General features: G+C 36.1%; 1 protein-coding gene across 1 annotated transcript in view; it reads right to left on the minus strand.

Annotated features, from left to right (window-relative positions):
* The window catches only part of COL19A1 (collagen type XIX alpha 1 chain), a 172,939-nt gene that overhangs the window by 83,670 nt on the left and 75,676 nt on the right, over positions 1–13,593 (minus strand). Inside the window, exon 12 of the mRNA XM_058801774.1 lies at positions 4,991–5,044. Within this exon, the coding sequence (XP_058657757.1) occupies positions 4,991–5,044 (54 nt within the window). The remainder of the gene's footprint in view (positions 1–4,990; positions 5,045–13,593) is intronic.

Genomic DNA, 13,593 nt, shown 5'->3' on the forward strand with positions numbered 1-13,593 from the left:
GGTGTGCAGTCTGGCAGCTACTGCAGAGATGATGACCTCAAACAAATACAATTGACCTCAAATAAAAAGGACAAGGGGAAACTACATGTTTTACATAAAACCTTACAGTGTTTGAAGGAGGATTTTAAAGGACCCAGTGTTATAGGCCCATTATAAGTATTTCTGGTTTGCCTAGACATTATATATGCATTTAAAAATATTATAGACTTAGTAAGTTCCAGACACAGTGAATGCTTGCAAAAAAACACATCTGGGAATGCCTATTCTTCCCTTCAGTCACCCTTTTGAAGCTGCTGAGAGGTTCAGCTGCTGGCTCACTGTCCCTGAAATGCCATAAGAAGAAAGGATTCCTGTGCTAAGTCAAATCTGCACCCCCTTTAACACAGTACAGTAGGGTATCCTGTCTCTGGCAGAGGCCAGAACAGGATGCTTCAGTAAAATGAATGTGGTTATCTAAACAGATACAATTTGGATGATTTTACATCAAGCCTTAAGTTAGAAAAGCTCATTTTCTGCAATGTTTTAGGAGAACAAGATCAGTTTTAAAAAGAAACAAATTTCTATTGATCTAAGGGGTCTATTGACCCCTTAAGTTAGAAAAGCTCATTTTCTGCAATATTTTAGGAGAACAAGGTCAGTTTTAAAAACAAACAAATTTCTAGTGATCTAAGGGGGTTACCAGATTTGCCAGACATTTAGGAACAGATTAAAAATTCCTCCTATAACAGAGAGTTAATTAATTGGGTATTGAATTCTATCCCAGTCTAATTCTAGCTTTTTGGGACCGATATAAGAATATACATTTATGAGTTCATGAACAGTCTTCAGCTGAAGCATTTTATCCTCTGAAAGGACTACAGCTTGGTCTTTTTACAGATCATGATAAATTTACATTATGGCTCCTTTATGAAGGAGGAAACCAAAATGTAAAGCAAGCATTAGAATATGTATATACAAGGCCAATTCAAGCTAAAAAGATAACAATACTGGAAATAGCAAAAATGAGAAATGTTCTAAATACGTATATAAAATAAGACTGATAAATGTAATGCAATTTCCAACCAACAGAGAAATTACTGGGACAAGTATATCACAAATATCTGTAAGGGTGTGAGTTGGGGTCAATAAGGGAAAGATTAAATTAGAGGCAGTGTTTTTGTTTGGAGAGGATGACAATGGTACTTCTTCTGGTGGAATGAATGAAAAACTGATAAAACAGGTAAAATGTATCACCAGCTGACACCAGGTACTTTTCTCAATGAAAAATTGCAAAGATCAGCTGAACCCCAACCAGAGGACTCCAGCAGCTCCTTGCAGGAGCCAAATGTTGCCTATTGGAATTGCACCTATTTGTACAGCATAAACTGTGCTGCACACATGTGGCAATGGAAAATGCAGTCAGACTGCAATCATATATTCAGGAGAACAGGTTTTCAACTCTAAAAGATACCTTTTGGGGAAAACATAATTTGTTATTTGCAATCCCGTGGCCTTCATTAGAATGGTTCAATGTCACATCAGGGGGAAATCTCCTAGAACAATACATATTATCTAATGTACTGGAAATAGAGTACACAACCCAACAATTTAACAACAATGTGAACCCCATTATTACAGATCAGATCAGTTATCTCTACTGAGTAACAGAGCTTGGGAATACTCTAAGAGCAGAAATACATTTCATGCACAGACCAGCCTTAAAATCTAAGTTAACAACATCTTCAAACTCAGGTGCACAATGCCAACCTGGATATGCTGGGATAACTTTCCTAATTTAGCAAAGTGTTTTCATAGCTCCAAACAATATACTTTTTTTCAGTTTATGTCTCAGGTATTTAAAATACTGACAGTGCTCTTTTCTCATTAATGGAATTCCAAAACTTCAAAGTTATATATTACTAGAATTCACTGGACCCTAAATTAAATCTACTATCTTCTAATACTTTTGTTCCTAGCAGAATTCTCAGACTCTAGATATAAACAAAAATCATAACCAACTTCGCATTTTTAAACAATAGGATAATTCTCTTCCTATTCAGGTATTTCCTTGCAATGCTAATACTAAGAGAGTTCAAGATTAAACAGACAGGTCCTGAGGGTGTGAAGGTAAACAACTATTGCTATTACAAGATGCAGGATCCCTTTAAAAATTATCATACTTCTGATTACCTTTTCCCACAAGCATAAAAATTAAAAAGGTCTATTATGTTTTCCATCTTTCCATGGAAAACCTGGGATTCTTTTATTGCTTATTGAACTTAAGAGCTTCATCTTTTGACATCAGGTATGTAAAGAATTAAATTTTATGTAGGAAAGTTTTAGAGAAGTCACTTATGGTATTACCTCCCCCAGCAAGAGACATAAAAATAATCAGTTAAACACTTGCTTTAATATATATACTAGATTTTAATTTTAGATTTAACTTTTTTTTCCCCACTTACAAGAAAGACACTATTCCTCTACCAGCTATGCATGACACATGCTGACAGATATGATAAAACTTGCTGTTTTGACTTACTTTTGCTGAAGGATTTAATTTATGTCAGAAAATAGTAATTGGCAGTATCCCATGGCATTCATTCCTACCTGCACCAGTGATCAAGGAAACAACATGACTCAAAAAAAGTCTAAAAGTTTCTGTGATAAAGATCTTCTTTTCACTTCAGATCAACAGGCAGACATATGGATATAACAGAGAACATATTCCACAGATAGCTTCATGGATATCTATATTGCAAATTTATCCTCATTCCACACAGGCTATGTGTGTTTTTAAAATATTTTTCCAGATAGTGTCTCTATAGGTGCTGTCCACCTGTTACAGTGGACAGCATTATTACCAAATCACAGAATCATTAAGGTTTGAAAAGACTTCCAAGATCATCAAGTCCAACCTTTCACTGATAACCACCTTGTCAACTCGACCAGACAACTCATAACTCCTCAGTTATAAAAGCAGACAAGTCACACACCCAACTGTAAAACAAAATATCCACAAGAATGTTGAAGGGAAACAACATCTTAAAAAAATCACAGGATTTTAGTGGCAGCAATGTGTCACCTGAGTTTAATGTCAAGTGGCTAAAAGAGTCTCAAGGATGAAAGAGATACTATTCAATACCTGCTTAGAGACATGGACATGTACTACAGGAACTCTATTAGTAATATATTAAGTTATTTATAGCTACTCCTTAGGAAACTAAAAACAATGGCAACCACAGTCGTAGTATTTATAGCAAGTATTCATGTTGTCAGATGGATTTTGAATAATGTCCCAGGCTGGGACACAGCATTGTAGAACTTGGCTCAGATTACTGGAGAGATAAACTGGGAGATGTGCAGAACATTCAGATATATTCACAGTTCCCGCCTCAAAACCTGGTTCTCAATGAGATTAACTGAGCCAGTTAGCATGAGTGAGAGAAGAGGAAATTAAAACTTTCTAGGTATTTCATCACTACAGCCTAGACTCCAAACCAGGTCTGGCTTCCCCTCTGTCATGCTACTTCTTTCTAGCAAGAACTTTCTGTACAGCTAAGAAAACACAACTTAGCAACAGCAAGCAAAAGTTTTCTGTGACACCTACTTTTCTGATTTTGATTAAAATACATTCAAATATGTTTCTACCATTTGTTCAAGAAAAAAATGTTCAGTCATTATCTTCAAGTTCTTTAGAGGATGGAAACCCTCACTCCCCCAGGCAGAGACAACACCTGCCAGAAGGCAGTGCCTCTAGCTTTAAGTGTTTTCAGGCTGCTTTTATACAGCACTGCAAATTATACCAATGTAAGTAGATTTACTTGATTATTGCAGAAATATCAGATGCTACATTTCTGCTTGCAGAGCAAGTTAGAGAGACACTTAGAAAGTAAGAGTCAATGATACATAGACCTGTAAATTTAAAGACTGATATCTCTATGTAGAGTGATAACTGAATTCAAAGCATCTTATGTAAGCATTACTAAAAGAGAATTATGTGTGGTTTCAAACAATACAATGTTATACTGCCATATGCAGTTTTACTTCAGTTTTAATGTTTTAATGACAGTTTCCATAATAATAATCTACCATTTACTGACACATTGCAACAGTTCAGTAAATATTCAAAAATATGAATGTTCAGTATTTTTCACTTTCATAGTGCCACTATGTTAAATATGCCCAAGAGTTAATTAGATCCTTGGTATACCTTACTCTTCCTAAAAGGTTGATGGAACTAGATCTCATGTAGTAAAGAAGATCATGTAAGAACAACACAGAAATGTCACCAGAGCTATGGAAAGAAACACAGATGTGTTTTTTCCATGCTGTCAGCATATATGTATGTATGAGAGAAGGATATGGTTCACCTTTACAGACAGACAGGCTACAAGAGAATACCTCTACAAATACCTAAATGTAGTTTCAGCTTAGTACACAGTGCATGTTGTCACATGAAGGACATCCACTTAAAAGTAGCCTGATTTACCCAGGATTAAATTATAATTACCTAAAACAGGAAAAATATTTTATGGTTACAGTGTGCATGGAAAGTCAGGTGATGTAAAGAGTGTCATAATTTCATAGCCCATGTTACTGCATTTTCAGTACCTCCAGCTAGACTGCCATAGTATTTTTGTGTTAAATGCTGACCCTTATATTCCTTTGGAAAAGCTGCTTTAAAAAGTATTACTGAATGTTTTTTCCAACTCCTGTATCTGGATTCTACTTCTAATGTCAGTCATTCCCCATCTGGGAGATGCTCTCTGCCTTCAACAGCAATGCTTTGCACCTGTAGAGCCAATATCATCCAGCATTAAAACCTAAAGCCAGGGTAACCCCCATCAAGGCCAAGAGGGAGAAGGACAGGAAGAGGGTATAAAGCAAACTTCATCAACAGGAATACCCAATTTCTAAATCCATCACTCTACCTACATAAAGTCTGAATTGCATTTCTTACCCACCCATCCAGAAGTTTGTGACTTGACTGTTTCACTATTGTTCCATTTACCTCTGCTCCAGGAAGGCCTTCTGGTCCTGGTTCTCCTTTATCTCCTTTTTCACCCTAAAAGAATTAATATTTATTTTATTATATATACTCATGGCACATAATAACCCACAATACTTTTAACAGCAAAAATATTTTACCATTCTGGTCTGTTCTACATGTATATTTCTGGATGCACAAGCAAATCTATTCCTCACATTCCAAAAGAAATTCTTTCCAAAGAAATGTCCCAAAAAAATGTCTAGCACTCTGATAGGTACAGTTCTCTGTACTTCATCGTGTCATTGAACATCCATAAAGACTCCCCACAGTGTCTTGTTGTTTCTTGTTGTTTTTCAAAAAGATGGTGGTGAAACAAAAATTTACACAAGGAAACAGTTTAGTTTTTGAAAATCATAATCTTAATATTGCATTATTTTTTTCATTCTGAGATGCAGTTTTCTTATCAGATGCTTAAAGTAAGTGTTTATTTACAAGGTCCTCAATATTATTATTTGTCTTTGACCCATCTGGTATATGGTTCACTATTTGCATATGAAAAATGAAAAAACTTTTGTTCTGAAAATTTTCTTACAAGTATGAATATGAACAACATGATTAATCAAAAGAAAAAAAATGGTGGGAAGGTTCCTTCAGTATTGACTATAGCTGGTTCCTGAGTTTGCTCATGAAACACTGACTATAAAACACAATAATCTTTTTAGAATACATGAAAGAATTCAGTTCCATATTAACTCTAACAGCCATACTATCCTAGTTAAGACATATTTTATCAAAGTGAATAAAATACACCTGCTAAAGAAGGATAATTTAAGAGAAAATACCTCCCAGAAGCAACAAGCTTGAAGAGCTCTACAATTGAATCTCTGACCCTAAAATGAAGCTTGTCAAATCAAAATAAGTAACCATAAAGTAACATAATTCTGATGGAAGTGCAAGGACTGACTTAATTAGAGTCTAAACTCTTCACATAAACCAAAGAAAACAAAGAGCTCTTCACCAAATTTCCATTATCTCCAGGGGACTACATTTGTCTGAGCAGAACCTATTCATTATATCAGCATCGTCTTCCTAACTCTGTTAGGTAAATGGCATTGAGCTGAGATCGTTCAGCTAACTGCATTTGTGACACAGCCCTGATTCAGAGCTATTTCTCCCATGGCAATGACAGAGGGCTTTTCATCTAATAATCAGTTTTGCAAAATGAGTGTATGAGCTTTGTTGAACAACTGAAGCCTCCTAACAAATTAGCAGCAGCAAACTGTGAATTTAATAATCCCACTCCCAAGATGGCTTTGCTGATTCATTTTTTCCATTTTAATACATCTTGTTGATAAGAAACTTAATGCTACATGATAGTTTGAATCATATATATACATGAGGTTTTCCCTCAAGTATTCCCTTTCTTACTGGTCAAAAAAAACCTCCACCACATAAATCTGTGCATTTACTGCAAAGTTCAAATGACACCAAACAGTTATAGGAATTTAACACTTATTATTTTAGTATGTTTAAACTATAGAGTCCTCTTTGTTCTATGGATTAAGACACTGGTTGAGAGAGTAATTTTCTTTCACTGTCAGTTTAAAAAAAAACCCAGTTGAAATCCCAGGCGTACTGTTCTTTTTAAATAGCTCACTTAAACTTTTAGAACTGCAAAAGTGACATTTTACTTTTCATCACCGTGACATACTGAACACTTAATACTGCTTTCATGGTATTTCAACTAGAATCAGTTACACTGCTGCAATCTTGCAACAGTTATAAAGGTACACTCACATATTTGACATAATATGTCCTTATGTGAATGTATTTTTAGAAGATTTATAAATTTATGGAGCTAGTTTTTTATCCTATGGCTTGTATATCTGCTTTCACTTTAAGAAGAATGATGCAAATATGTACAGATTTGCTTCAGAAGTAGTAGCATCCTGTAAATGCCTTGATGCATAGGTGGAAACCTACGGTGAAAGTTTCTTGTCATAATTTTTAATGTAACATCTTCATTGCCATAAAAAGCTAAACAGAGAGCCTAGCTAAAAGATGCCTGTTTCCTCAGCCTCAGTTATCATTTGCCTGGCTGTGAGATGAGCAGTACGTGTTGGTGAACGTGCCTTTTCCTCTCCAGCAGGCAGACAGTGACTTCAAAATGCCACCAGGCAGCTCTAGACACACAAGTGTGGCTGGTGAGTGCAGGGAAGAAAGAAACCCCCCATTCCTTATGGTTTACACAATATTTGGGTTTAAGATGTTTCTCAGTTTCTTTGACAAAATGATAAAAAGCACCCCCTGTTAATGAGCCTTGGACCTCTGCAGAGGCTCTGGCTTTCTGCCAGGTATGCAACTTTACATGAACATACCAATTTTTTAATGGAGTACACAATTTGTACTTGCCAAGCCTATCATATGGAATGTCCATGTTCTCTGTGAAGCCAGAATGCAAGCCAAACAGAGGTCCAATTTCTACAATTTATTCTCACAAGATCTGAGCCAAGTCATATTCATTTCTGTCTTTATGAAGCACACTATACTGCATAATTACCAGCTTCAAATCTAGCCAATTTGCAGAGTTGCTGAAGCCACTCTGCAGTGTAGAGGAGGCTGTTAATAATCAACATTATGGCTTTGTGGCAATGTACCTTACAGATTACCAAAAAGAGAGAAAAATGTGTTAATGTCACTTTATATGAAGTGCTCCTGCCTGCTTATACTACATTCAGATGAGACAATTAAAGACTATTTATTGCAAAAACAGGATGACAAAACTATGAAAGCATCAAACCTTTTTTATTAGTTAACTAAAACAAACCCAGTGTAACACTGAATTATTTTTTTTCTTCGGGTGAATTCTGCATTCCATTACCCCGATGGAACAAGCTGACAGGGTTGCTCCAGAACAACTGCTGGGAGGGATTCACTCTGCTGTGTGTAATGGTGGATGCACTGAATTCAGTGATAGCATTCTTTAATTAGGGCCAGGGGTACATCCACAGCCTCTGCAAAATGAGAGTACCAGCCTCCAACTCACTTGTCCACTTTAAGATTGCCCCATTTTCCTTGCACACTATTTCCCCCATGTTAGAATGGCAAAGAAATAGATTTGGAAATAAAATACATTAAGACCTAAAAATTGAACTAAAAAGATAAACATTTTTCTGCAACAGTGCACTGTTAATTATATAAATAAGGAATTCCTGGTATCAGTTTTTTGGAAGAATTTTAAAGTGCCATTGTTAATTAACACTTGCTGAATTACTCTCCAAAGTACACAAGCTATATAATACCACAAAGTCAGTGTGGACACCTTATAATTTTTAGCCTCTGAAACTCCATGATTTTACCTACATATCTTTAAGACAGTTATGATTTGTCATTTTGTAATACTTTTTTTCCTGTTATGTTACAGATCGGTCTCAGCAGAATGTTCTACATGAATTTTATTTTCTTGTGACCACTTTTCCATAGCTTCTTTTAAACTGATCTCAGCTCATAATAATGCTTATTGATTTTTCTTGAATAAGTTATGAATGAAAAAGAATCTACACCTTCAGTTATAACAAACCCAGCCTTTGTTTCTTTCTGATTTTCTGACAGATGTCTGAAGAGCTAGGGTTATGAAGAGCTCCACCCCAATAATAATCTTACTGCCTGATGTGTAAATCTTCACAGAATATGGGGTGGTATGCTTTAGGAAAGGGGCAATACACAGGGTGAAGCACCTCAGGAATGCTGAGAGATTATACCATTTAAAAGGAGTGGAAAGCAAGGCAAACTAATGATTTTGACTCAGTTTAGTCTGGGAGGTACTATGCAAGGAAATAGAAGAGTGACACATGAAGCTCATTTCCAAAGACTGTAACCCTGTAGCACATAGGAGTATTTCTTAAGCAGGATCAGAAGGGGACAGCATAATACATTGCAGAAATACACTTCTATTATAGAAAACAAAAATCAACAGAGATGATCAGGAAGGATGTCACCTTGAAGCCCGTGTCTTCCCAAGCCCATATATTTAGGATAATCAGACAAAGCAATAAATCAGGAGATCCCAAACTTCATAGAGATCAGACAGCTCAGTAGACACACTTATCAAGAAACAATGACCAAAAATCTGCTGATTCCAAACTCTGCCTTTGCTGTCTTGTACCAGAGTCCTAAATAAGTGTTGTGCCTGAACATACTGGATACCATGTCAGGAAAAAGATCTTTCCATCCTGCTTTTTTTACATAGACTGAGCAATACTGACAATATTCACAATGGTTAATTACTGCTTGTTGTCACATGTCACATTCCTTAACAAGCTCTAAGCACTTTTAACCAGAGAGGCCATATAAAGGCAAATAACCACCTCAACTAAAGGCAAAACCTTAGGCACAGAACAATCTGAATTCAGGCCAGCCCAAGGATCCAAAGCTGCACCAATGAACTGCCTCATTCTGTCAGCAGGAATAAGGCAGCCATCCGTTTTTATTCTTTGTAGTAAAACCTTAAAATGCAAAATTATTTGGATCAGTTAGAACAGCAAATAAAGAAAAAACCAACCCAAAAAACCCCAACTCAAACCCTAAGTAGAAGTTTCAGTGTAGTGCTCTCCAATGGAGATATCCAATGCACAGAGAACAAGAATAACCCCTGGAGCAATACTGCAGAAAAGTATCTGGATATTGTCGTGGATCACATAATACATGGAAATCTGTAACACAAAGACATTTTTAAAAGGCTAAACTCCATTCTCCATTTGTAGAATGTAAGCTGAAAAAACCCAGCTATTCTGGCTTACTTGCCACTGATGAGAAAAGTGAAAAATAACACCTAGTTCAGGGCATCACATTTTTCTGCTCTTCTCCAAGCTAGAATGACAGAAAGTGTGAAAAATAGTTAGGAGGTAAGAATGAACACAGGACATGCTGATGGATCTCAAGTATGGGAAAAAATGTTCTAAGTGGGACATCAAGGTTTCTATACTGACAATACAAATAATAGATTTCATTTCAAATGGGGTGTGGGGGGTGGAATTTGTGTTAAAAAGGCAGAGAAGTACTGTAATGACCTAAGATTAGAATGAATTTGCCTAAACTGTAGATTTTGCTTGAGAATGCTCTAAGCAGACTTGATGATTCTCCATGCATTGTATGTGCATCTTCCTGTAGGTGAGGCAGATACAGCCCTGAACACTATTTCAGGATAACATTTCCTCCCCACTCATCCCCACTGCTCCAGGGTTCTGCTATGATTGCTCTCTCTTAAAAATGTGTCAAAGTCACATGCTGAAATAGTTTTGGCTTTTCTTAGGATGATGTCCTTGCTGAGTGAAGATTACAGTGTTTGCAGGTACCTGTCTTAAGGAGTCAAAGCTCTCTCATTTAGCAATGTCTCCTTTTATCATAAAGATGTTGAAAGAGAGACAAACATTAATACAAATGTCACAATATACAAAATAACAATATGATCGAGATGTTTGCTCTGTCCATGAGCCATTACTGCCAAGCACAATGACTGAATGAGTTCAGAGACACAGAACAGCAATTAAAATTAAACCAAATAACACTGGCAAAAACAGGAGTACACTGATAAAAATATTCTGAAGAGCTAGCAATCTCTTTGTATTGAAGGACTGCATGCACATTCATTCAAGTAGTTTAGGTATACATTCTTTCTCACATATTCCTTATGAAAGTTCAACTCTCCCATGGCAGCATCCACAAACACTGATTTCTAAAACAGTCTATTAATTCCATGGCACCCTGACAGGCAATTAAGTGCCTCAGTCACAGTCCTATTGAAAACTCTTATAACATAGGCCACAGAACTATGCTTGAGAACCAAGCCTTAAGTAATGTCCAATTTTATTATTTCACAACTAGAAAATGCCACAGCAAGGCTACCAGCAATGCCTTATTGAAAAGACAGGTGAAGATTCCTATGATCTCTTAATCTGTTCCTTACTAAATCTCATCTTGGTTATTATCTTCAGTGTAACTCTCTCCTGGGAAAATCTAAGAGATTGCCTAACATTCCCTAGGGCTGACCAGAGCCATTGAAGATCACTAACAAAATGAATACTAAAAGGGATTCAAATGTACTGTGGCAAGTGGAAAAGATAAGATACACAGAACACCTTTTCATCTAAGAGATTTGGTAAGGTAAAAGAAACATAAAGACACAACTTCATTCCTCTGGGTAATAGATACGAGCCAGCATAAGAAAAAAAATACTGAGATTCTGGCTAACTCTTGCTTGCTACAATGTATGCAAATCTAATCACAATCACATATTTAGTTTTTTTCAATAATAAATGTCCCAACATAAATAATTAATGACCTAATCATGCTTAAGATGCTCACACTGGCTTTTCTTTCTGCCACATGAAATTTAGATTTTTTATTTTGCAAACTTTCCTTTGCATGCTGTCCTGCCACAGCTCATCCTGTCATGACCATTTCAATTTCTTTTTTCTTTTCCTTTAAACCTTTCAATGTCAAGGAGAAAAATTCTAATAAAATCAACAACCAAAACTCCATTCTTTATGGTAATTATTTGATCATCTATTCCCAGCCCTAACTTGATAGAAAAATTCTTAACCCAATATTAAAGCTTTATTCATAGAAATAAGAAAAATATTACAACCTAAAGCATGAAAGAATCTGAAAGCAGAGTTTCAATCTCCTAGATAATCAGTATTCTTAACATTCACTTGAATATATTAATACTCTCTTCAGAAAGTATCATCAGTCAAGCAAAATGTGTTTATAAGGAAGAGTCACAAAGCTTTTTCATGGTGATCTTAATTTTCAAACCATACTTTGTACTTCTGTGCAAAAACTTCAGCGGGTGCAAACAGTAGTCCAACTCCTCAGAAAAACCCAGAATATATTTTAAAACTCAAAATCCATCATTCTGAATATTAATGAATATTCTATTCTTTACTCACTCCATCTCGCTGAGCTCTGCAATAAATTTCACACACCGAATACCATTCCAGTTTAAAAATTGGTGTACTACATATAATTTATTGTGCTATACCTTTCCTCATAACCCAAAAGCAAAAGCCTTTCTAAACTATAAAGACTCCTGAATTCAGTCAGACAACTCATATATGTATCTTTCCATGCAGAGGCCATAAAGGGAACACTCATGGTCCAGTCTTTCTCTCCTTCTACAGTGTCTCTGGCTAATCTCATCTGCAAATATAAAATCAACAATCATTTCTGTGAGTCATCAGTTACATCCAGACTTGACTACTCGCCAAGAGCACGTCTTAACTTTCCAGTGCTTCATATCTAATCTATGTTTGAATTGTTTTAAATATTTCTTTCAACATTTTTTACTTGAGGAAGTTTCCTCTTTTTGTCACTGTGAAAAACACTAATTCTCTGGGTCAGGAAGAACTGGAATTATCTTGAAGTGGGTCTCTCAGATACAATCCACATCCAGACCACAGACAAAATGTTTTTCATCCCTCTACACAGCTTCCACTTTGATCCAGGCTATTTTCACAAATACTCCGTCATCCCGCTCTCACCTACCCATTAGGATTGTCATAGTTAAAACTCCAGTCATCATTATCTTCTTCTTTGACGGTTCTCATGCACACACACTTAAATACCAGGACATTTAAGTGTAGAATTCAGTGCACAGTTCAGCATTGCAGGGCTTACATAAGGTCATACCATTTATTTTCATACAGTAACTGCTCCCTTCAACTCAATTTTCCTCTAGTTTTATGAACATAATATCTGCATCATTTTTTGTATTATCAATTTTTTAATTAGCCAGTCAGGTCTGGTGTCTCTGCAGGTGTCCATCTTCTGTCTTAATTCTTACATTTTAGTTATAATAACCCTTGTATTAAATAAATGGTCCACTCTGTCTTTGTACATTGCATAACACAGGGGATTCATAATACATGTCTCAGCTTGCACAAATCCCTGAGTTATTACAGAGTTTTGTTCTTATATCGCTCCAGAACAAAACTAATAGCTGAATTTGGCTCTGCTTCCCCTCTCGGATCTTCCCAGTAATTTTAACCTTGTGTATCTATCAATAGATTAAAACCTCAAAAGAAAAAACTGTCTCAATAATGAGCAGATTATTTTTCCATTTCTTAAGTAAATACTAGAAATGGATTTGACTTGCAGCTACAATTGTTTAAAATTCTATCTGCCTTTTAGTGGGGAGGTTTCTGTTTATAGCGGGTTGGTGTTAGTGTTGAATGAAGATTTTTCCGTAGGAGGAATAAACTAGTTTCTTTTCAGAGCTTGTCTCCTAAGGCAACCGAAAGCCAATCTGTTCTTCACATCAGTTGACAAATAGTATTGCTTTCACAGAACGTAGTATTTTTTAGACACACATGCTTTCATGGCTTTGGCAGGGGATTGCTATTGTTATTTATACTCCAAAAGATGTTCTGCAGATGGTTAAAGCCACATCAAGTGTTTGCACAAGCTGATGGACTGCTAGGTCTTTCCTGCCAAAGGCTGCACCTCTAGCTTGATTTCTGTCACATGATAACCATAACAAAAGCCTTTTCTGTAGCTGTGACTATTAACCATTTTCATCAGGCCTACACAGAGAGCAGTATCAGTTTTCTCTATTTTCTTAGACT

This window comes from Ammospiza caudacuta, chromosome 3, assembly GCF_027887145.1.
Source record: "Ammospiza caudacuta isolate bAmmCau1 chromosome 3, bAmmCau1.pri, whole genome shotgun sequence".
NCBI classification, from domain to species: Eukaryota; Metazoa; Chordata; class Aves; order Passeriformes; family Passerellidae; genus Ammospiza; species Ammospiza caudacuta.